Here is a 25,665-nt window from a genome sequence, read left to right on the forward strand (position 1 = left end):
CCGTTCTCAGGAGACAGGCAGGGAAAAGTTGTGTTAAGCTGTGATCAGAGAGAGGGATCAGTCCAAGTATCCTCTGTGTGCGGAGTGTCGTGGTTTTTTTACAGTGGAAAGTCGATATACAGCAGTTCTCCCCTATTGAACGCCACTTCTCTCTTAGCTACTGTAGGTTTAGCCTGGCAGAGGCAAGCTATGGGGCAGCAACATTTGGTTGTCAGAACATACATGAAACAATTATATATTTAACAAGAGCCACAAAAGAAAGGTTTGAGCAAACATTACTTAATTACATGTACTTAGGCTAACTTGTATTTTTAGTGATGATATAAAATAGTTTTCATACAGCAGCAGTACAGGGATAGCTTGTGTACTTCGCTATAGTCACATAGTTCCTATTTTAATTTATATTCATGAAAACAAGTAAGTGTTCCATTTGAGGCTAACATTTAGACATTAAGTATATAATATGCCAGGGGAGGAGACAACAGTCAGTGTGGATAAAGTTAATACTGTAAATGTAATGTTTCTAACAGGGTTGATTGGGACGTGGTTGATCTCACAGTGTACTGAAACACAATCCTGCTCCAGCCTATTTCTACATGTGTCTCTTTAAACGGGATGTGGATGGACTTGAATTTTAGGGGAAGTAAGATGTGGGCACAGTTCAGTAGAAAGTATTCAAAAAAAATAAATGTATTTGTTACAAGATGCAGCAAGTGTGAAGGGCTGATGTCTGAACTGTTACTATCTCGTCACTGAAGATGAAGTCTAGTCCGCCGCTTCTCATAGTGGCCCAGGTTACATCACCATAACATGTCCACATGCCAGAGTAGAATATGGTTTGGAGGAAGTAGACGACATCATTTAGCAGGCTGTCTTCTGGCTGCAACATCATACTGCCGTATCCTAGCAACCGGTTTAGAACAAGGGCTCGCTCAGGCAAAGCTTCAGTTCCAGCTGGTGATCGTGTGTGTGTGTGTGTGTGTCTGTGTGTCTGTGTGTGTGTTTACTGGGATAATGGATGAGTGTTGTAGAAATAAGCGTGCTGGCTCAGTCCTGTAGGGAGGATCAATATCAACGATACATTCATCTCTAATTACCAGAGCGGAACTTAGAAGGAACCTCTTTCTTTCTCCTTCCTGCTCACTTTCACCTTCTCTCCATTCTCTTTTTTCTGTTTCTTTCTTGATCTGCTTTTATCTACTCTTTCCCTCTTACTTTGAAATATCTAGGTCTGTTTCTCTCTATATTTTTCAAATTTAAAAACAGTTTTTTTTGCCATGAAAGACAGTAAAGCCTATATTTGTCAAGCATCTTGTTATGGTGTATAAATTACCAACATGTTCAGATTAAAGTTTCTCCTGTCTTGTATCTTCTTCACTGTATTTCTAAAACTATTTCTCTCTCCCTGTCACTTGTCCCTCTCCCTCTATGCACACTCCATTTCAAGTTATGATCCAAGGACATGGAAACCTAAATACCTCACTTTGTCCCTTTTTGTCTTATTTGCAAGTTCTCTACAGGCTCCACAATCTCACAATGACGACAACTAAGCATGTTTCATGACAATATTTGACAATATTCTTTCTCTCTTTTCAGTGTTGAGTATAGGAGAAGGAGGTTTCTGGGAAGGCACGGTCAAAGGGAGGACAGGATGGTTCCCAGCAGACTATGTAGAAGAAGTTCAGATGAGGCAGTATGATCCACGGCTAGGTAAGACACAGACACACACACATACATGTACATACTGTACACTTATACTGTCACGCTGCAACAAGTTTCTATCTTGCTGCATTGTATGTGTTGCACTGGTGTTCGGCCATAGTGAGTCCTACAGTTGCTGCTACGGTGTCAGCACATCTCAGGGCGAATCTCATCCACACCTGGTGCCTTAACTGCCTCAGAGAACTCATGACCTTTGTTTAGTCAGACAAAAAAAAAAAGCAGCACTTTTGTTGAGCCATACATTCTACCTGTTTTGCAATACATTTGTATCACTTGGGTAACATGTCCCCCGCAGTTAGCTATTTAAAAAGTGAGCGCTCCAATCATTCACATGTAAAACCCATCATGCTGCATAATGGTCTTAAAGTGTGATTCTTTCCTGTTTCTAAATCCATTATGACAACGTAAGCTTAAGTGAAAAACACTGTTGGCAATATCTCTTTAAAAACAATCTGTTTTCCTCAGAGTATTAAAAGCTTGTCTTTCCCCTTCATTAGTTGACGTTTGCTTGCCATGCTGTATGCTGACTATGTTGAGTTTTCCACTAAAGATTGTTAAGCTTTTAAGGACACTTAATTACTGCTTGATTAAACGCAGGTGCACCGAGACGGTGGACCACTTTAGCCTGTGTTCGCAACATGTAGACAGACAGTTGCAGGAACTACCGGTAAACTGCCAAGTCATGTCAGACATTTCATATATTTTCTTGATTTAAAAAATGTTCCACATTTAAATATATAAGTTTCTTATTACAGTGTTTTAGCATTAATTAAAAATGCTTAAATTGAGTGTGATTAAAAGCGTGTGCCGTAATACAGCATCAGGTGTGGAAATCTTAATCTCTCACACAGATAATTACAAGTGACGAGGTCAGTTCAGTCATTTGCAGTACAAAAGAGTATTGTATGTTTACCTTTACATTTTTTAAACTGTTTAATCTACAAACAAAACGGCATTCTTAAAACCACTCGGTGTTATTATATCTGTGATGTTTGGGTGTATTCCAGTAATTATTTTGTAAATTAGCCCATCCCTAGCAGCTGCCTCATCAACCTCTACATCAGTTTGTTATTTCCCACAATGTCTACAACACTTGACAAGTCAAATGAGAATGTGCCTGAACTTCAGTTTCAGATGTTTCATATAAGTGAAGAAGCAATCGTGCAGGAAAAAACACCACCATTTAGCATTAACCCCTGGTGTGTTAGAAAGATGATAATGTGTCTGCCATTAACTGTTTCTGCACTACAATGACTCAATGTGATATCATTTGGTCAGTTGTACATATAAAGTACACAACCAAGAAAATAAATACACCACCTAACAAAGCAGGCCCTCTATTGCAGTCACTAATGGGAGGTTATTAACACTGTAAATTTGTTTAAAGGTCAGCATTTAAAAAAAGAAAACACTGTGTGGCTTATTTTATTAAACACTTAAACATATGCTGACTGATGAATCTGCCATCCTACTGTGACGGATTTGAAAGGAACCCTTTGTAAACAAAAGTACATCAGAATAATGTGACCACATCCTCATTTAGTCATTTAATTAGCATATGGTGCATTTAGTTTGCTGTGGTCTCACGGAGCAACGACATGTAATCATGAAAAACATCTGGTCATTGTGTGAAAAAGTTTAGATGCTGCAGCAAGTGCATATTTTGGAAATGGGCCAAGGACAAGTTTGTCATAAATATCTCCCTATTCCTTGTGTGTTTATCATGCATCTCCTCGGACCTATTTCTGGAGCTATTGGGGTATTTTCCTTTTCAAAGGGTTGTTGAGGGATTGAGGTTACCTCAGAGTATGTGTGAAGAGATGAGAAAGCCCGGAATCTCTAAATACCCCATTTAAATGCATTGTGAGGAAAAGATAGGGAAAGGTGGGAAAGAAAGGGCCAGATAGCGAGGGAGACGGATGGTGGAGCATACTCTAAAGGACAGCAAAGTGGAGACGGCAGAGCGTGTCTTTCAGAGAGAAAAAGAACGAGTCGAGGGAGGGAGGGCGGGAGATGGGCCTGATATTGAACCCCACTCACTCATAAATCCTGAAAACCTCAGAACCCTCGGATACCTTTTATTTAGCAATTAAAAGCATCTTCTCCCTCTCGTTTCCTTCCTCTCTGACACTATGTACTGTTGTTTCTCTTTGATATTAAACAGGGATGCTTGGTGTTAGTCTTTAATCATCAGCATACGTTTATTCTTGCTGTTAATGAGAAGGCTGATAGTTCATCCTAACAAACGTATCAAAGCAAATCTCATCATCATCATCATCATCATCATCCCTAGATTCATACAACAGCAGAATAACACATTTGGACACACTAAAACACAAACAGAGGTGTTTATCTGAAGGCAACGATTGAGGCGCCACTGACAGTTAGAGCAAAATGTCTCAGCCTAGTGAAGCAGCCCTGTCTACAATTAAGTAACCCAAATACTACTGATCTCTTTCTCTTTCTCTCTCTCTCTGCAACTACATGAGTCATGACTCTGAAAGTCCTATCCCTCTTTATCTATCTCTGCCTCCATCTCTTTTCAATCCTCTCTGCCATGTTTGAAAAAGCAATAATGGAGACGGGGGAGGAAAGGCAAAAGAAATGGGATAATGGAAAAATCTGTTTCAGTTTGGGAGAGCGACAGGAGATAGGTAAAGTCAGCTTGCAAAAATTAGAGAGAAAGGGAGAGAAAGCAGGTGACCATGTGAAAGACGCCCAGTTTAAACCATCTCTGACTCTCTTGGCTGTTATCTGTCAGCACACTGCTCTTGTCTCTCAGCAGGGCTACCTGCAGCCAACAGTTCATCTTCAACCGATGCTCAAGGGGAAAGAGGGAGGGAGGGAGAAGTGTAGAAGTCAAAAGGGGAAAACAAATAGGAGAAAAAAGGAGTGCATGAGCGATTGATGGAGAAAATGAGGGCGAAAAGCAAAGACTATTGATTGAATTCATTAATAGTACAATGAGTGATGCAGTGGTGAAACGCTGTGGGCTGTGGGCAAATGGCTGATATGTGTTTGGGAGGTGTGTGCTATCCATGTGTTATTATAAATCATTGTACTGTTTAAGGTAAAAAAACAAAACTGTTGTTAAATCTATAGAATATACCTGAATATCTTTACACATCCTGCGAACACCCCTCTCCATCTCACACATACACACACACACACACTGCACACATGCAGCTGGCCTGTATGTGGGGGTTAATAGTAGATGTTTACGCGTGGTAATGGAGGGGATAATGATGTGAGTATGAACTGCTCTTCCCTTTCTAATGATGCTACCAAATTGCCGGGGGCCACTCATTTTCAGTAATAGTACTGTTAATCTGTTGGCTACAATCTGGTGGGATTTTACAGCCCTCCAGCCAAAAGACCCTATCCTGCTATCCGTCAATAAGAAACAGGCATGCTTCAGCCCAATACAGAGACAAATCCTGCCAAATGGTAAATGAAACAGCAATGCATTTTTACCAGCCCCAGTTTCCATTATATCAGCCTTAATTGTTCTTAGGTTGCCCTGCAGCCTCGGATGTCCTTAAAGACCTCTACACACACTCACTCACTCACTCACTCACTCACTCACTCACTCACACAATCACAGCATAATAAAGCACATTTTCTCTGTGATGGGATAAGCAATCCTTGATTTTCTCAATGGTTTGATATCTTTACAAGCGTGCAAACTTGTATTTCTTCTCTCTTCTCTCTCGTTCACTGTATTCCCCTGCTCTCCTCACACCGCGGCACAGTTGAATGACTCACAGCCGCATGAATCAGCCCAGTCAGATCCAGCCTGAGCTATTTTTAGCCTGCCCATTAAGAAGTTTTGGAGTGTGTCTGCACTCCCCTAGAATGCTTAAACATCAGCGTTGCTGCGGCAGCTGAGACTCGCATGGGCAGTGCAAGTTGGAGGGTAGGATGAAAGAGAGAGGTAAGAGGGGACAGAGATGCTGCACTGGATTTGTGAGGGACCATACAGGGAGGCATCTGGTCAAAACTGTGGGACTATCAGCATAGTTTCCCTCATATTTGGGGGTCTGTGTGGGCTTTTTGTAGCTTATTTCTTCCCCACTCATGTCCACGGTGCAAGGTCAATACTTATTGCTACCAGTGACGTGCGGTGAGGTTCATAGCTGGGGAGGCACTGATGCTATGAGTCAGATTTACAAATATATGAACCCAACTTGCAGTATGAATATTGACTACTGGTTATTTTTCATATCTCATATCAGCATTCTTTACACACATACACACACACACACACACACACACACACACACACACACACAAAGAACGTTACATTTATAGCGGCTCAGAGAGGTATTTGCTCTGCACCCTCCATAGCTGATGCTTTGATTAATTTCAATACAGACTGCACTATTAACAAAATAATATTTTATTTAAGGTCAAAATTTAGTATCGGATTGTTTTCTCTTAGATCACATTTTCAATAAAATTGTGGTCTTACCTTTACTTGTAAATGAAGTCCATGCGCCTATCCTTCTGGACACAAATCTCCATCACTTTTTAGTAAAAGTCCTCCTTATCTTCTTTTAGTTTTTAAAGTCTCTCCGTCTCAATGGAGATTATTGCCAGGGATGAAAGTCGTCCTTGATCAGTCCTATTCCGACTGTATGTTTTGAGTCTTTTCAATGCCGGGAATTACCTTTTGAAAATACTTGTTGGTGTTGGTCTTCCATTATTTATGACCTCCTGTTTTGATCGAAAGTCCAGTTTTGAGAATTGTTTTAGTTTTGATATATAATCTTCCATTTTCATCATTTTCGTCAGTCGCAGAAAGAAACTAAACTAGACGATGCAACAGTGCACCTGACTCTGACGTTAGCTAGCAGTAGCTTGTTGGTGCTTACCGTCTCTGGTAGAAGGAGAGCAGCTACATGAACCTGTGGGCTCACGTGCGCCCTCTTTAGTGCGGCAGAGTACTGTCTGCCTCACCTGGTGTTTTTTCACTGTGGCTTTGTCACATCAGGAAGACTAAATATGTTACACACATACATTACATACATTAACTAGACTATGCAAGGCCAGGACGCATAATAAAAGTGTCTGTAAACATTATATTGGCGACATACAGAGAGATAGTAACGGGCACGCGCCAAATGCATGTGCTAGATCCTAGTTTGCGAGGGATTGCGCAATCCGAGGGGAGGCTCAACACGACGCTGCCTCAGCTCGCATCTCTCCTGTATCTGAACAGAGAATATACGCAAATTCAGCCATTTTGACTATAAAAATGATCAAAATTATTGGAATCATATAGAAAATGCATGTATGGCACAGACCAGTGGACAAATATACATTTGTATTTTATTTTATTGTTATTTGTTTTTTTATTTTTCATGATGATGATGCCCTGCCTCCCCTGACCGCACGTCCCTGATTGCTACTACAATGATGGATTTCTTAGCCTGTCTAACTCTTTACACAATGACTTCTGAATCTGTTTGGGTATTGACACCTTAAAAGACAAATACTGAGGGTTTTATATTAATGGTGCAACTGTAAATACAATTTAAGTTAAAATATCAGAAACGTGCGAACCAGTGAGCGCCTGGTGGCCGGGTTTTCCACGGAGCCCGGTCGGGCACAGCCCGAAGAAGCTACGTGGTGCCTCCCATCCATCCATCCTGTGGGCCCACACTCATGGGAAAAACCGCTGGGGTTGGGTGCGCTGTCACACGGGTGGCAGTGATGGTCAGGGACCTCGACGGACCAGACCCGGTCAGCAGAGGCTGGCTCTGGGGACGTGGAACGTCACCTCTCTGTGGGGGAAGGAGCCGGAACTAGTGCGGGAGGTGGATCGCCACCAGTTGGATCTGGTGGGGCTTACCTCGACGCACAGTCTTGGCTCTGGAACCTCTGGATAGGGGATGAACTCTATTCTTCTCCGGAGTTGCCCAAGGTGTGAGGCGTCGGGCCGGGGTGGGGATACTCACTAGCCCCCGGCTGAGCACCGCTACGTTGGAGTTTACCCGAGAGGGTCACCTCCCTACGCCTTCGGGTTATGGGGGGGAAAACTCTGACTGTTGTTTGTGCCTATGCCCCAAACCGCAGTTCGGAGTATTCGGCCTTCTTGGAGACCCTGAATGGAGCCCTGCAGGGGGCTCCAGTAGGGGACTCCGTAGTCTTGCTGGGAGACTTCAACGCACACGTGGGAAACGATGGAGACACCTGGAGAGGCGTGATTGGGAGGAAGGGCCTCCCTGATCTAAACCCGAACAGTCGTTTGTTGTTGGACTTCTGTGCTAGTCATGGAATGGCCATAACAAACACCATGTTCGAACATAAGGATGCTCATAAGTGCACGTGGTACCAGAGCACCCTAGGCCAAAGGTCAATGATCGATTTTGTAATCGTATCATCTGATCTGAGGCCGCATGTTTTGGACACTCGGGTGAAGAGAGGGGCGGAGCTGTCGACTGATCACCATCTGGTGGTGAGTTGGATCAAGGGGTGGGGGAAGACTCTGGACAGACCTGGTAAACCCAAACGGGTAGTGCGGGTGAACTGGGAACGTCTGGAGGAAGCCCCTGTCCTGGGGATCTTTAACTCACACCTCCGGCGGAGCTTTTCAGCCATCCCTGTGGAGGTTGGGGGCATTGAACCTGAGTGGGCGATGTTCAAAACCTCTATTGCTGAAGCTGCGGTGATGAGCTGTGGTCTCAAGGTCTTAAGTGCCTCAAGGGGCGGTAACCCTCGAACACCGTGGTGGACCCCGGTGGTCAGGGAAGCCGTCCGACTGAAGAAGGAGTCCTTCCGGGTTATGTTATCCGGGAGGACTCCGGAAACAGTTGCAGGGTATCGAAGGACTAGAAGGGCGGCAGCTTCTGCCGTGTCAGAAGCAAAGCAGCGGGTGTGGGAGAAGTTCGGAGAAGCTATGGAGAAGGACTTTCGGTCGGCACCAAGGTGCTTCTGGAAAACCATCCGGCACCTCAGGAGGGGGAAGCGAGGAACCATCCAAGCTGTGTACAGCAAGGGTGGGACCCTGCTGACTTCAACTGAGAAGGTTATCGGCCGGTGGAAGGAGCACTTTGAGGAACTCCTGAATCCGACTAACACGCCCTCTATGGTAGAGGCAGAGCTGGAAGCTGATGGGGGATCATCGTCAATTTCCCTGATGGACGTCACTGAGGTAGTCAAACAACTCCACAGTGGCAAAGCCGCAGGGGTTGATGAGATCCATCCAGAAATGCTGAAGGGTTTGGGTGTTGAGGGGTTGTCTTGGTTGACACGCCTCGTCAACATTGCGTGGAAGTCTGGGACAGTGCCTAGGGGTTGGCAGACCGGGGTGGTGGTTCCCCTATTTAAAAAGGGGAACCAGAGAGTGTGTGCCAACTACAGGGGTATCACACTTCTCAGCCTCCCTGGTAAAATCTACTCCAAGGTACTGGAAAGGAGGGTTCGGCCGGTAGACAAACCTCTGATTGAAGAGGAACAATGCAGATTCCGTCCTGGTCGTGGAACAACAGACCAACTCTTTACTCTTGCAAGGATCCTGGAGGGGGCCTGGGAGTACGCCCATCCGGTCTACATGTGTTTTGTGGATCTGGAGAAGGCGTATGACCGGGTGATACTGTGGGAGGTGCTGCGGGAGTATGGGGTGAGAGGGTTACTTTTGAGGGCCATCCAATCCCTGTACGCCCAAAGCGAGAGTTGTGTCCGGATACTCGGCAGTAAGTCGGACTCGTTTCCAGTGAATGTTGGCCTCTGCCAGGGCTGCGCTTTATTACCAATCCTGTTCGTGATTTTCATGGATAGGATATCGAGGCGTAGTCGTGGAGGAGAGGGGTTGCAGTTCGGTGACCTGAGGATCTCATCGCTGCTCTTTGCAGATGATGTGGTCCTTATGGAATCATCGGTCTGTGACCTTCAACAGTCACTAGATCGGTTTGCAGTCGAGTGTGCAGCGGTTGGGATGAGGATCAGCACCTCTAAATCTGAGGCCATGGCTCTCAGCAGGAAACCGGTGGATTGCCTACTCCGGGTAGGGAATGAGCCATTACCCCAAGTGAAGGAGTTCAAGTATCTTGGGGTCTTGTTTGCGAGTGAGGGGACGATGGAGCGAGAGATTGGCCGGAGAATCGGAGCAGCGGGGGCGGTATTACAGTCACTTTACCGCACCGTTGTGACGAAAAGAGAGCAGAGCCAGAAGGCGAAGCTCTCAATATACCGGTCGATCTTCGTTCCTACCCTCACCTATGGTCATGAAGGCTGGGTCATGACCGAAAGAACGAGATCACAGGTACAAGCGGCCAAAATGGGTTTTCTCAGACGGGTGGCTGGCGTCTCCCTTAGAGATAGGGTGAGAAGCTCAGCCATCCGTGAGTAGAGCCGCTGCTCCTTTACGTTGAAAGGAGCCAGTTGAGGTGGTTCAGGCATCTAGTAAGGATGCCACCAGGCACGTCCAGTTGGGAGGAGACCCCGGGGAAGACCCATGACTCGGTGGAGAGATTATATCTCCTCACTGGCCTAGGAACGCCTCAGGATCCCCCAGTCGGAGCTGGAGGGTGTGGCCTGGAGAAGGGAAGATTGGGGTTCCTTACTGGAGCTGCTGCCCCCGCGACCCGATCCCGGATAAGCGGTAGACGATGGATGGATGGATATCAGAAACGTTCTCGTCGTAGATTAGTATTACATTGTATCACGTATACAGCGGACTGTGTTCTAATAGCTACATTTAGAGCAGCTTCCTGGTTAGAAAGCCATTCTATGTTCAGGCTAAAGCAGAACCCCATGAGAAGTGACAACTCTATACACATCTGTCAACATACCACACAATTTAGACATAATAATACAAAGGCTTGATGGAATAAATAAATAAAGATTGACTCAATTATTAATCAGTCGGGTTGGTACTTTTGGAACATCAGAACAAAGAGACAGATAAAAGACAGACCAAAATATGTTCTCATGGTCCATGGAGACAGGAAGCCACGCGTGGATGTTAGAAGGAGGAACAAGTAATTGTTAAGCAATGCCTGAGATGAGTATTGCAAGATTATTTTTCCGTAGATCAATACTATTTCTTTATTTCACTTTTGTAAACAGTTAGGAATGTTCCAGGTAGAATTAAATAGATGTTCAAAATGTAAATTGAGCATTTGCCTACTTGCAAATTCAACCTTTCCACTATCCCTTTATCATTCTTTCTGTCCTCCCCCATCTTTGTAATGTGATCATTATGGATGGGTCAATCTTCGACCCCTCACACCTAGAATGTCACAGTAACACGATAAAAATGAATGTATCTGTGTGTTAAATGGGCCAGTCACAACGAAGACATGTTGCTAACAACAGCATATTTCTTATCACACCTTTTCCCTCTGCTTGCTGCAGAGAAGACATGATATCACTGTTATTTGTCCCCTTTTATTATATACCTTCTTAAAAGCATGCTTACTGCTTAAGAGAATTGCTCAATGGCACCTCCAGGTTTCACTCCACTTTCAATACCATGTATTTTTATATGCTTCTGTTTCAGTACAGTGTAATCCAAGATCATGAAAACCAGAAAGACCTAATCTGTGATGGTGGCATGACACAAATCTAGAGCTGCTACATAGGAATTAAATAGAATACTAATTTGAGTACAAAAGACCTTGCTGTGATTCTCCAGTGTGTCCTCATCCCTCATCAAGCCCCTTGTGCTCTCACGGTCACCTTGTCCATCTTTTGCTGCAGCTATTCTACATTTTATGTGTTATTTTTCAGATTTATTCAGTCTGCAGGTTTAGTGTTCTCAAAGGTTAAACTGAGCAAGCTAATAAAAATAACTAACAGAAAAGCATTTACCTTTCAATGACAAACTACTCTCAGTTAAATCCTCTATTGGAGCTATAAATGTCCGTACAGGCCCAGATTGCAAATCCTGTAGATATTGAGTTCAGCCAGAAACTCTCTCGTGGAGACTTGTAATATGCAGAGTGAGGATGCAAATGCTGACACCACAGAGCAGTGCATGTGCACATGCATACAAATGGACAGACTCTTTTTACACATGTATGCTTATGCGCATGCACACACTTCAGGTATTGTCTATATTATGTGTGGAGTCAGCAGATAGATTAGCATATCCAGCTAATCCATTTTATTAGAGAGAGAGAGAGAGAGAGAGAGAGAGAGAGAGAGAGAGAGAGAGAGAGAGAGAGAGAGAGAGAGAGAGAGAGAGAGAGAGAGAGAGAAAGGAGAGAGCATATAAACCACAGGTTGGAAGACATGTCTTGGCATTAAAGTTAAGCTGTAATAGTCAGTGTAATAGCCTGGCAGTTCAAGAGGAGTCCTGCCATTTACCCCTGTGAAAAAAAATCCACATGAAGTGTCCTACAGTGACACATTTCAAGATGTGTGGGTGCTGTGTTTGTTTATTCGCAGCAGAGTGATGGCCACTATCTTTACTTTTCATCAGAAGTCAGTCGAGTGTGTTGAGCCATCTCTCTCTCCAGAGGACAGATCCATATCAAATCATAATAGATGGCGGTGCAATTTGAACAATGAATCAAAGCTGAAGCAGGTCTCACAGTGGAGCAGAGACATATCACATTTGACAGGGGCTGTATCGGATGACAGCAGGTCACTTGCACATACATACACACACACACACACACACACACACGTGCACACACAAACACAAATAAACAAGCACATACACACATGTGCAGGTTACTGCATTTCTCTCTGAAGGTCTATTTCACAGTGTCATGGCTGCTCGTACACACCATATTCACCTGTAGTAGTAGTTCTTATGAGTAGCCTGACACAGTGGGGTGAATCATTTCATTTAAATAAACTCTTTTGATGCCATGACTGTGGTTGTCACGTCTAGAAAATGTGGCGGCACACGCACGTACACACATACACACAGTGCAGCTTAACTAACAGCTGTAAAACATCCCTCTGACCAGGCATGACTAAACAGACGGCTACCTTTACACCAAGGCACCCCTGTATTTTTTTCTTTCTGCATGTTTTCTCTCCCTCCCTGCATCTCTCTCAGCATCAGTCCCCGACTCTCCTGTTGAACTGGAAGATGGATATTCCAAATCTTTTTTTGGTTTTGAATAATTTTCTCAGACTGCTTTTTACAAGTTTACACTAGAGAGGACACAGGAAGCAAAGGTATAGAGAGGAAGGATGGACTGCTAGAAGCACCACAATGCTCACTTTCACCATCTTTTAGGAAGTTTTTAAACAGGAAATCACATACTGTTTATCATATGGCTGAGCCGACAGTGACACTTTCTGTAACCAGTGAGGGAAGTTACAATGCATAACGCTGATGATTCAGTGTTAAATATACATTGTTCCTGTACTGAACATCGGTACACAGGTATCCCGCTTCCCTTCTCATTCCTAAAATATATGTTTGTGTGTCTGTGTTTGTCTGAGTGCATCTCTGCTTGTCTTGACCTTGACTTAAAGGCATGTCGTGATGAGCAGTCGAAGTGTTTGACGAGCTCGTACAGTAGTTGCTTCTTGTTGTCTGAATTTGACTGAATTATTCAAGGCTTCCACTTTGACAGAGCGAAGGTATTTATAGCCGTTGGTCTCTGACGCTGACACTTACACGGTAACAACAAGCTCTCTGAAGGCTCTTCAACAAACCAACCAATTCTGAGAGAGGGGAGGAGGAAAAACAAAGACAGCAGAGAAGCAGAGATGTGAAATATATGCTGCAGTTGTTTGCTGGAGGCTGAAATAAAATGGGACATTAAAGCCAGAGACACTGACACACGGTTGTCATTGCTACTTATCCAGGAAGTCTTAAAGACTTATTTCACTATTTCAAAATGAAGAAATCGGGAAGTCCTCTAACCGGGAAAGAGTGCTGAGGAATTTTGAAAAGCCGTGTGGACAAAATGGACATTTGAGGAGTGCTTTTAATCGTCTCTAGGCGAGGATGAGAGGAAGGCCAGGCCCGGCTCTTTTCAGTGAGTCGAGCTGGGATAAGGACCAGTGGCAACTGGGGCGACCTCCTTGTCAATGTCTTATAGAGGAAGTTGTAAAGATAAAGTGGGGGAAAATGGACTGTTGTCCAGTCATGGTGTCAGCTCTGCCTGTGATGTGTAGCAGGATAGACAGGGTGGTGACGGTCGTGAAGTCAGAGTATCCAAACTCAACATTTCATCAACCGTACTGGGGTAAGTCTCTACCTGTCCACAACTCTCTGCTCTGACATCATCACACGACTAATATAGAGCGCAAACATTGCAAACATTGCTCACTTGTAGTCATACTGCATGTAATGTCAAAATGGTATCTTGCAGAACCTTAAAATAGCCCCTTTTGTGAATTCGATAAACTTTCGATATGACTCAGCATAATGGGAAATGTAGTAAAGTCAGAAGAGTAGTGTCGGTCTGTAAGCGAACAAACGTTTCCATTTTTAGAAGACGAGGGTGTACTGCTACAAGTTTAAGTGACTATGACGGAGATTTCAAAACATATTATAATTGGAGAAAGAATTTGACTTATTTCTCAGTGTCCACTTAGAGAATCAAAGGTCTTATCATTTGTCCACTTTTCTTTTGTTCTTGCCATCATTGCTCTACGAAAGCTTTTTTGTTTTAGTCTTGAACATTTTTTTGTTTGTAATTGAAGTGTGTCCCTTTTTAATATAGATATATCTTGATTATGAAATATATTCTATTTCTCAAAAAGCCTTCTCTTGGTCTTAATGAAATAAGAGAGGGCAGATCTGGCTTTTTAACTCACACTTGACAGCTTTGATGAACTCTTTTCTTTTAGTTCTTGCATTATTAGATCTCATCTCCAATTCTATTTTATTAAAAGCCTGCCTTGCAATGTCATTGTCTAAGTCTGTACTTTGATCAAAGAGCCTTGTTAAGTTTATATCCAGAAACAATCTCTTCTCCCTCTCTCTTCTCCTCCCTGCTTGGCTTCTACGGTGTTAGACAGAAAGTCTTGGTGTATGGCTCATCAGGGAAACATAAATCATCTGACAAGCGTGATGAGACTCTCCTTACCAGAGAAATTAAATCCTTGGTCTTTAGTTCAAACAAATGAAACAGTTTATGTTTACCTTTGTTGACCTCTTGGGATTGTGCCAAGAATTACTGTCTTCCTTACGTAGCGAAGGTGGAAGTAGTGTAACCTCCTAATGATCAGGTCAAGGCTGACGTTTGGGTGTACAAAGTGTATACCGTATTTTCCGCACTATAGAGCGCACTGGATTATAAGGCGCACTGTCAATGAATGGTCTATTTTCGATCTGTTTTCATATATAAAGCGCACCGGACTATAAGGCGCATTAAGCGAAACAAAACAGTCAGATAAATCAGTCAGTCAAACTTTATTAAACGTGTTCACAATAACTCAACATTGTTCAAACGTTAATGAGCGTATTCACAATAACTCCCAACCTTGTTCAGTTGTAACACATAAAAAAAACAGTCTGATACCGCCAAATCAAACGTCATCTTCTTGCTTCCTCCACTTCCGTACCATTGATTCATTAATGTTGAATTCTCTCTATTCCCATGTTCTACTGCGTGACTGATAGCCTTGAGTTTGAAGTCCGCGTCGTAAGCGTGTCTCTTGACAGGTGCCATTTTGGGGTCCTTATACACACACACTGTAATATTATGGTGAAGCACAGTATGTATTACTCCGCGACGCTCCTGACTACGGTAGACGTAATGCTGCAAGCGGTGCGTGTTATGCAAGTACAGCGCGTATCCCTATGCGTAGCTAGACAGTTGGCTAACATGCAAAAGTCCTCCAATAAAGATGCAAGGTTTGCTTTCTTGACTTTACTGTTCTTATTTTACTTCGTAAAAAGACAAATAGTTTCCAAGGCTCAAGCATCACAGACACAAACAGTTTTTTAGCGTCTCTGCTCCACGTGTTGATCTCGCAGCTCCGTAAACAAAGATCCTCGCAAAGCAGAAGCGCTCACTCTGACACGCCCCCAACAAACCAAGGAGCGCTCACTCTGAGTCAAAAAACATGTCCCAACTCTATAAACATAGAAATAGGCAGCACAGTGCGGCTTTGTAGTTTACAAAAGTCGTACTAAAACATTTTGACAGAGCGCCGTGTACCACACAAAATCGCTTCGAGATCAGTAAACACAACCAGAATTAATCCATATATAAAGCGCTCCGGATTATAAGGCGCACTGTCGCTTTTTGAGAAAATTAAAGGCTTTTAAGTGCGCCTTATAGTGCGGAAAATACGGTAACTTTGACACCAGAGACTGACGAATGATGGCAGTCATCATACCCATGCTTTCCCCATAATGTCTTGATCGTTAAGATTTCAATCCTAGTTAATCTACCCTCATGTAGTAACAATACAACAGAAGAGCAAAGGGTGTGTCTGTTTACAGCCCAACCAAACAATCACACATTATTTTAATAAAGTAGTCAATCCAAAAAGAACAGGTGTGCAGCCTCCCGCCTGTAGCTCTTTACCTAACAGCTCACTGTGGCTGCTTCTTCTCGTTCCTCTACTTCCTGCATTATTTAAACCCGTTTCAAGGAAATGAGGAAAATGTATTGTTGTCTTGTTTGTTGCTGCATTATTTGTGAACGATCATAGTCAGCGCTAACCACGGTGACAAATAAACTGTGTTACCTGCGGCTGCTTCACACAAAAAGAAGCCACTCAAAAACTAGAATGTGAAGCAGCAGCAGTACGATGTCACGTTTGCATCTCGGTGGGCTTTATTCTCGATACTAGTTTGTATGACGTGTTCATCAGAAAATTATATGTTAATTGTTTCTTGTATATATAGGTTGTTTTGACACTAATCAGGACTATTTGACAGCATACCTCATTATTCCTACTGATAACTCTTAGAGATATTTCCCTCCCTGTTGTCATCTCCTGCCATCCATTCTTGTATTTAATCTGTCCTTCCTGTCTTTCCACTCTAACACTCTTTCTCTGTTTTCCTCCTCATCTTTTCTTTTTGTTCTGACACCCTCCACTTCACAGTTAATTAATCTACCCTACTTTCTCCTTATCATGTCCATGTATGCAGACAATAAGCTTGATGAAAAGATCACCTTTGATGTTGAAGATTATCCTCCAGCTCCAACCCATATGCATGGTTCATTTGAATTCCCTATATGTACAGAACAGATAAAGATTAAATTGATACAGAGTCTGCTTTAAGTATTTCTTTTGTCCTGACTTTTCTTTTCCTTCAGTGTCCTCTCTATCACACTCTTCTTGTCAGCATGACTAATTTCATCCAGGAGTGAAAAAAAGGATTCACCTTTCTTTTAAAGTCCTATTCAAGAATCGTTTTGTAGTGGAACAGAAAATCAAGAATAGACACAGCAAGATGAAAAGGAAAAAGAAAACGAAGACATTGCTGTGTCCTCTTGTGCTGTGTGGAAGTGGGTTAGCCTTGTAACCACCTGCATGGTCCAGCAACTCCCTGTTGGATCTGTGGCACGACAGGCACATTGTGTGACAGCACAAAATAGAAAGGGAGTATGATTCTGTCTTTATTTTTCTTTTGCAACAAGCATCTCCTCACAGGCTGTGTGGCTCGCCAGAGACTCCCGCATTGTTCAAGTTAATTTAAACAGTGTTTCAGTATTCAATGTGCAGGGAGCCCTCAGAGTTTACTACAACACAACATGAATGAGGAGGCAGAGAGAGAGAGAGAAGGAGAAAATGAAAGTAGGGGTGTGGAAGGAAAGAATTAAAAAGTCAATGAGGCTCACTGGATAAGTGTGTGAGTGTGTGTGCATGTTTGTCTGCAGCTCTTATCAGTGGTAAAACAGCATAGGTTAATTCTCATTCAGCAGGGCTCAGAGACGGTGTGTGTGCCTGTGTTGGTTTGCGTTTCCGTGCATCTGTGTATATCTGATGTAGCTCTTGCGTCCTTCAGACAAGGGCAGTGGAGGTGTTACAATTTGTCTAGAATAGAGAAGCACTGTGAGCTGAGATGTTCACAGCAGAAATCTCACAGATGTAGCAGGGTTAAACAGAGTGGCAGAAATAGCGGCAATGTTACAGCTTGTGACATACAGCTTTTATGTGCCAAATATGACTTTGTCTCGACTACACACTGTTCACAGCTATCACCAGCGAGAACAGACCAACAGCTTATTCTCACATTTTTTATGGATGAATTATCGCTCCTAACACATAGAAACAAAACCTTTCAATCAATACCACATTAAGTCTCTCGATCAGGCAGACGCAGAGAGTTTATCTCTAGAAGTTCTGGAGGGAAAAGCAACCTTTTTTAAGTTGAGCTATAATCTTAGCATTTTTGACATAAAAAGAAGACTTTGTGCAGAAGAAAACAAAGAGCTTGATTTCAAGTCAAGTGGTGCTGAGAAGAAAAATATGAGCTTGTGTTGCTTTTTGGTGGCACTGTTATCAAAATAGAAAATGACCTTATCGGCCTTTATATTCACTATGAAAAATGCTTTGATAAGACTTACTAAAATGATATACTCGAGGAAAGTCTGTTGTGCAAAGTAGTTATTACAGGGTACTGCCCCTCCCATGTGAGTACAGGGATGTTATTTTCCTCGGACGTGATGAGGTTGAAGTTTCTGTTGGTAGTGCTGCAGATCACAAAGAAGCTGACTTGAGTTCAAGCCAGGAGAAAGAAAATTCTGCCACAATGCTTTTTTTATATTAGGCTACTACCACTGAAGGATGAGTATTCATATTTTCATATTTATTTCTAGTTATTTGAGACATAAGCGGTATTATCCAGTCGCCCTATAGCCTATATTGAACACATTCCAGAACGGTGCAAAATCCATCGCCCACTTACTAGCCACACAATATATGACCATTGTTTTTTTGGCTAGTGAGTGATGCAAATATATTAGCTACTTGCATATTTAAGTCTGTTCATACTTAACCTGTATGATGCCATTAAAAGGAACTTGAACTCCGCTTTATTTATTTGGTGAAACCCTGCCAGTGAAACATGTGGTACAGAGACAGCCTGAAGAGTCGAGCTGCTTCCAGGTTAAGTCTGGTGTTGTTTGTTTATGGTGTGAACACAAAACCAATAAGTCACAGAGATAAATTATTAAAACTTAGTCAAATCTAGGAGCTATTATAGAAGCATATTATTCTACAGAACATGTTGTCTCGTTGCTCTATCTGTGCGTTTTTATTTATGTCCTGCACAATTGAAACTAACTAACTCTCATATCCATGTATTTCTTTATGAGCCTCATGAGCTCTTCGTGTCCACCAGAAAAGATACTCAAGTATAAAGTAAAGCTTTCCAGGGGAGTGAAGATTAACATCAGTCAAGTCAATTTTATTTATAGAGCCCCATATCACAAATCACAAGTTTGCCTCAGGGCGCTTTACAATCTGTACAGCATACACACTCCTCTGTCCTTTTCGATCCTCGATTTGGATAACGAAAAACTCCCATTTCACAGGAAACGAAATGGAAGAAACCTCAAGAAGCGCAACTCATATCATCCCTCTCCCAGGATGATATGACGTGCAATAAATGTTCTGTAATATAATTACAATATAGCAATATAACATTTTATTTACATAGACTGTGAAGATATATGTTTATAGAAGATGTCAAGCAGCTTCCATTGTTCGCTAAAGCACTAGAGTCTGAGCCACATGACCTCCTCTCCATCATGTAACCTGGGATGAGGACGGGATACACAAACATACAAGAAGTAAAACTAAGTCTCTCCGTTACAACAATGTGTTTGATTTTTCCTGCAAGTCCATTTACAGAAAGTTCTTTGATGCAGAATAGATCTGTCCAAAGCATGAATTATCTCTGAGACCATATACCCTTATGTTTGGAAGTAAGTAGTAAGTGTAAATCGACCTGCAGGTGTCTTAACATACAGTGTCCTTGCCTTGACCAGTGATGCCTCGAGTGCATTCCTGAAGCCTTGAAGGCTCAACACAAGTGGCTGGAAAGCCTCAATGCTTCAATAAGGGTTTCCCTCCCTTTCCTCCGTTTGTTGTCATCAAACATGTGACATTTAGTACCTCCTTTATAAGAGAATTCCTCCCAGGAAAGACCAACTGAGTGCTGGGTGTTTCAAACTAAATAACGAAAAATGTGAAAACTTTAATGAGCTTGGGCGTAGAGTGACTACAGAAACTGAATGTTTTATCTGGACAACCTATGTCATGGTACTCAAAATAGATGGAAATCATTTAATGTGCTTCATTTTATAACGACTGTCATAACTAACAGTTTACTGAGTTCATAATCCATAATTGTTTTTGTTCTCTGGAATCTCAGTGTGTTTATGTGCCCCTCTGACAGCCCAGATGTTCTGGTGCAGATTGGTGTGTGTGTGTGTGTGTGTGTGTGTGTGTGTGTGTGTGTGTGTGTGTGTGTGTGTGTGTGTGATAGATGGAAGTGGAGTTTAGGTTATCTGTGCTATCAGGGCCCTGCCTTTAGATGCTCCTGGCCTCTACAAAATAGATGACAACTGTGATGAATGAGCTGCATTTCACACTCTTAGACTGCATCTGGTATCACATGGTGCGTCACACACACACTCACGCACACACACTGTAATTACAGAAAGTGAAAGCTTTCTGATGATATGCGAGGGTGAATGAGAATGTGTAAAAGACAGACTTTTAATGTGCAGAAGAAGACAATTGCTGACTCATCTACAACTGTGTCCTTAAATATCACCTCTTATTTCATCTCTTCTACCCTTTGACAACCAGTGCTAACCAAATGTCACGTATTTCCTCCTAAGAGAGGATGTAGAGTAACCTTCTAAGCTAGACGAAGTACCAACCAGCTTTCACCTCACCTTTCTTTGTCCGCCTTACCTTCTCTGATAACCTCACAATAACACCCACTCAGCTTTCTTTAATGCTCACTCACACTCTTGATCAAATGCTGTTTATCTTCATGTATCTAGTTTCCCTCAACCTGCCTATCCACTTCTGTGTAAGTTTGTTATTATACATTTGTCTCAGTCATCCAGGTTGTAAGATGTCAGAGCAAATTAAAAACAATTCACTGGGCTTCACTTTGGCTGCAGAGAAAGCTAAAACAAAACACAGTTTCATTGGAGGGAAGGGATGGTGACACCACTTAACTGCTGTTTACAATGTTGCTTTAACATCATTGCCTCGGCAGTTTTCCAATACACCTATAAAGCCAGTCAAGGGAAGTGGGTGCCAAAAGGAAGATATCCTCTGTGCAGGTGTTCGTAACTACATCCTCATCCACACGGATAAATGCTGAGCCTCAAAAAGACAATTTAGATGAGCAGCTAAAGGTTGCCCAGTGGATTTCGCTATTTGTTCTTACGTAAATATATTTCTCAGAATTATACAAAATATAAAACATGTGTCCCTTGAATCCAGATGCTGCTATTGGAGACCGACTGGTGTATCTTTTGCTTTCTCCAGCTACATTTCTCACTGTATGCAGCAAAATTTGGACTCTAGAAAGAATCCCATGTGTTTTTCTGCTGATGGACTCAACCCAAAAGTTAATGTTTGATGTTGACGTTCAACAGGAAATAGTTGTCAAACTTGTTTGTGGCTGCACTGCAAATTATTTAAACATGTCTCTCTGTTTTTGGCTGATAATCCATGAAGATGAATTGTATACACCACCTAACAAAAATAGTTTCAAACAGGGAAAGGCAGCTCTTTTTTTTTACCGTGAAAAATATCAGAGGTGAAGAATTTTCTTTTCATCTAAACTACAAGTCAAATACATATTTCAGCCTGTAACCATAGAGGTGACTCACTGACCAATTGACTGTGGTTCTGGTTCTGGAAAGAGATGCGTCTTGTTATCAAATAGGCAGTGCTTGGTTTTGTAATGTGGGCTGCTTTCATTAAAACAGCCTCCTACCTGTGAGTGGAGCATTTGCAGTGAGGGAAAAGGAAAGCTACACATGTGCAATCAGGCTGAAACAAATGAATGTGTTTGGATCATTGAGACTGAGATTCACACAGCGGTGCTCTTAGAGAATGAGGAACACGGCACAAGTAAACGAGATTATAATAGAACGGCAGGTGAAGAAAATGAGAAGGCAGATGAGAGAGGAAGAGCAGAGGATGATGGCTAAGAATGTGTCCTTCTGGTGTGTCACCGAGTGTCAATGGATGCAGTTATCAGAGCTTCAAGTTGACAGTCTGTCACTCATACACACAGTCGGATGGACAGGTTAAAGTGGATCTGAGGAGACCAGCCACTTCAAGTCTACTCACTTACTTTGATCTCTTTCCCTTTTTGCTCTTTACATGTCTATTTCTTTCTCATACACATATACTGCATATCTCAAGCAGCTCAAGCTTTATTAGATAGCAGATAGTAAAGGTGACAGGGAACAGGTGTGTGGGGGGGGGGGGGCTCGTGGCTTCATGCCATGTGTCTCACATCACTACCAGGACAGGACACCCCTCACTCTAACAGCTTTGCCCAATCAAGAGTTTCTGTATGGCATGAAAGGTTCTTGGGATGTTTAGTCAGCAGATTGCTGTTGTTGCAGTGTGTATTATTGGGATGGGGAGAGGGCATCGATCTCTATTAGCACTCCCATAGGATAAATCCACCCACATGCTGACAGCAGACAGACACACACACACACACACACACACACACTATATTAATTGAGATCAACACGGTTCCCATTCTACTACATTTTCCAGCTTTAAAAGAAACACTTTAAATGCAGAATTATGCAATTATTTTGCTTTCAAAAACAAAAAAATACCATTGAACAATTATACCCTGGTAGGTTGTGATAAAGGAAGCATGTTAATGATATTTATTTCTCTGTGGTAGCTTAATTTGTTTTAACTTCATCATATTAAAGAAGTGCATGCATGGGATTCAGCTAGCTTTCTCAATTATGTGACAAAATGTTGTGAATTGAAAGTGAATCTGTTTTGCAGAGACTCGGGAGGACCGCACTAAGAGACTGTTCAGACACTACACTGTGGGATCCTACGACAACTTCACCTCATACAGGTACAGCCTCTTTCCTTGAGCTAGCAATGTGCAGGCCATGTGTATTAGTGTATACTGTACTGCACAAACTATACTGGTCATATCACAGAATGCTTCATTACCTGATCAGGAGTAATACAGTCCATGTGAGAAGGTGTTGGAGTGCTATGGAGCTGCTGCCATCTAAAGGCAGAAGGCTGCTCGTGCACTCAGTTCTAACTGTAAAATGCACATTAAATTGTTTACATATGGGTACATGCATTGTTTTTGCTTCATATTTCTATGATTTGCTGACAAGGTTATTTTTATTCAATCTGTTTAATGTTTTATTTTTTGATTCTTAGTCCACGTCTGTCTTTTCTTTTTGCCGTTCCTGTCTCAAGCTCACATTTATTGTGTAGAGAGTGTCAGTGCTCCCTCTCTTCTTAATCAGAGTTGTTATCTGAGAGTGGAGTAGCAAGCCATGTGTGGTTTTGTTATGATGCAAAGTCTGGCTTTAATGCCACAGTGTGTCAGGTTGAGACACAGCGCTAGTCTAAATGAGCTTTGTTTCCACCCACATTCTCAGCCTTTTATAAAATGTTACGTTCTTGAAATTCTAGGTTTTAGTTGGATTATATGCCATCTCTGTTACCAGAGCTGCAGGTTTGTAGAATTAGCATTATCCCAGTCACACTGGCCTGTGACAGTCTACATACTGTATATGAGGCATTGTGTGGTATATCTATATTTATGTTTTGGAATGACAGGTAGAACAGAGTTTAGTTGAGAACTGGAGAAATAGAAAATCAAGTAAATGTCTTGTTGCTTTCCAGAGGTGCCTCAGTAAGAAAATGAACACTGCACACAATCCCAGCAGGTTACAACTATGAGAGGTTTTAAAGGGAAGATGCAACATATGAATGTCAGCACATTCACATGCCAGCTAACGGCCCAGGTCAGTTAGTTACGTTGTTCAATTTATTTGATGGATATCTGAACTGCAGTCTGAGGAATATTAGAATCACTAATGTTAAAGGTTTATTTTGAGGAAACATTTACCATCTTAAATTGTCAGAGTCTTTATCGAGTTATGTAGGCGGAAAAGAATCTGAACAAGGACAGTGAGTGTATTGCATTAATGCAGCATTTTTGGGAATAGGACAGAGATGAAAGCGTAGTGGATAAAAGGTTTTGGACTGAAGCAAAGCTGCTTAGTGATGCTTAACCAAAACAGTTTTCTGTGCATAATAATTGGTGCAAAAGTGGATAGATAGCTCTTTATGAAACCAAACCTTTGACCTCCCTCCTGCAGAAAGGTTTGTTACGGGTCTCCTGGCTCCAGCAGGAGGAGCTCTGTGTTCCCTTGGTAAGTCTAAGAGAGTGGAGTGTAACTAAGCTAATAGAGACTGCAGCCGCCTACTGAGTTGCAACCTGAACACTTGCCCGCTCACATGTGCCTCAGCTGTGAGGTAGGGTGACTGACAATGCTGAAATATACAAATATTACAAAACTCCTGTCTTGTGTCAAGGTGTTCAGGCTGTTAACTGGCAGCAGGCTCCTCAGTCAAAGTGTGGTGTGAAAAAAAAGGTTTGTATACATCAAGTGTAAGCTAAGGAGTATTGGGTTATAGTCATCTACCGATGTATTTTATTTTACATTTAAATGTTACTTTACTGCATTAAACATGTTTCAAAGGCCTTTAATCTTACCCCCTCCCCCCTTATTCATCTATATACAGTATTTCACCATCATACATTTATATTAAAAACATTCAAATTCATACTTTATATGATAGGAGGATTATATTATATTATATTATATTATAAGAAGGACCGGTGATCTGAATATTTCTCGCACACACATACAGCCATCATGCTGATATTCTTTTCTTCTTTCTTTTGCCGCTAAAGACTGCCTTACAAACCAGCTCATATGCTTTGGACACAGATGTATGGATTTAAAAAATACCTTTAAGTGTGTGCAGAACAGCACAGGTTACCATCTAGCAGCCTCCATCCCTCAACACTCAGGAAAATCAGGCAGTGATGAAGTCCTCACTTACTTCTGCCTCCTATTCCCTCTGTCATTAGTCGGGATGATATTGCATCTCAGCCATCTCTTTCAGTTTCTTAAGCAGAATCCCTCCACACCCTTCTCAGCTGCAGTCTCATCTGAGGGATCAGTCAGAAGATTAATTCAGTCTTAGGTTTGATCCCAAAGATACTTCAATCACAAGGACTCTCTCTCACACACACACTCTCTGTCTCTCTATCTCTGTGTGGAATCCCGAGCTGTGGTCGCTTGCTTGGCTTCTAACTTGATTGGTTAATAGGAAAGGAAGTACAGGTGTGTGTGTGTGTGTGTGTGTGTGTGTGTGTGTGTGTGTGTGTGTGTGTGTGTATGTGTGTGTGTGTGTTCGCGCCTCCATCTCCTCCCACTTGTCCCCCCCCCCCCGACCGACCGACCCTCTTTACTCTCCTCTCGCCCCTCTCTCTTTGTGCGTGTCAGGATGGTGTTGAATTCATACCTGCTCTCCATTTGCTCTCTCCTTCACAGTGACTATATCATAGAGGAGAAGAATGCCATCTTACAGAAAAAAGAAAATGAGGGGTTTGGCTTTGTCCTGCGGGGAGCCAAAGGTGAGATACACACACACACACACACACACACCTTTGCCAGGACATGCACAGTCACTACCTAGCTGTTTTCAACGTGTGAGAGTTTTGATCTGAGTAATAGTTTGTTGATCTGAGTCACTGAGTACAGCTCAGTCTGTATTGTTACTGTGTGAGTCAACAACACGACCAGCTTTGGTCAACACTCGGCTTGTATACTCAGATGCAGTGTGTGTGTGTGTGTGTGTGTGTGTGTGTGTGTGTGTGTGTGTGTGTGTGTGTGTGTGTGTGTGTGTGTGTGTGTGTGTGTGTGTTGTGTGTGTGTGTGTGTGAGAGTGAGCGTGTAGCCCCTTTGGTGGCGTCATCCTTGGCTGAGCTGTCGGCTAGCTGTC

At 42.5% G+C, this 25,665-nt stretch overlaps 1 protein-coding gene across 2 annotated transcripts in view; it reads left to right on the forward strand.

Moving 5' to 3' along the window:
• The window catches only part of shank3a (SH3 and multiple ankyrin repeat domains 3a), a 133,530-nt gene that overhangs the window by 87,028 nt on the left and 20,837 nt on the right, over nt 1-25,665 (forward strand). For both annotated transcript variants that reach the window (XM_029432994.1, XM_029432997.1), the window contains exons 13-15: nt 1,597-1,710; nt 22,621-22,696; nt 25,215-25,297. In XM_029432994.1, coding sequence (XP_029288854.1) covers nt 1,597-1,710; nt 22,621-22,696; nt 25,215-25,297 — 273 coding nt within the window. The remainder of the gene's footprint in view (nt 1-1,596; nt 1,711-22,620; nt 22,697-25,214; nt 25,298-25,665) is intronic.

This window comes from Cottoperca gobio, chromosome 6 (genome assembly GCF_900634415.1).
Source record: "Cottoperca gobio chromosome 6, fCotGob3.1, whole genome shotgun sequence".
Taxonomy (NCBI): Eukaryota; Metazoa; Chordata; class Actinopteri; order Perciformes; family Bovichtidae; genus Cottoperca; species Cottoperca gobio.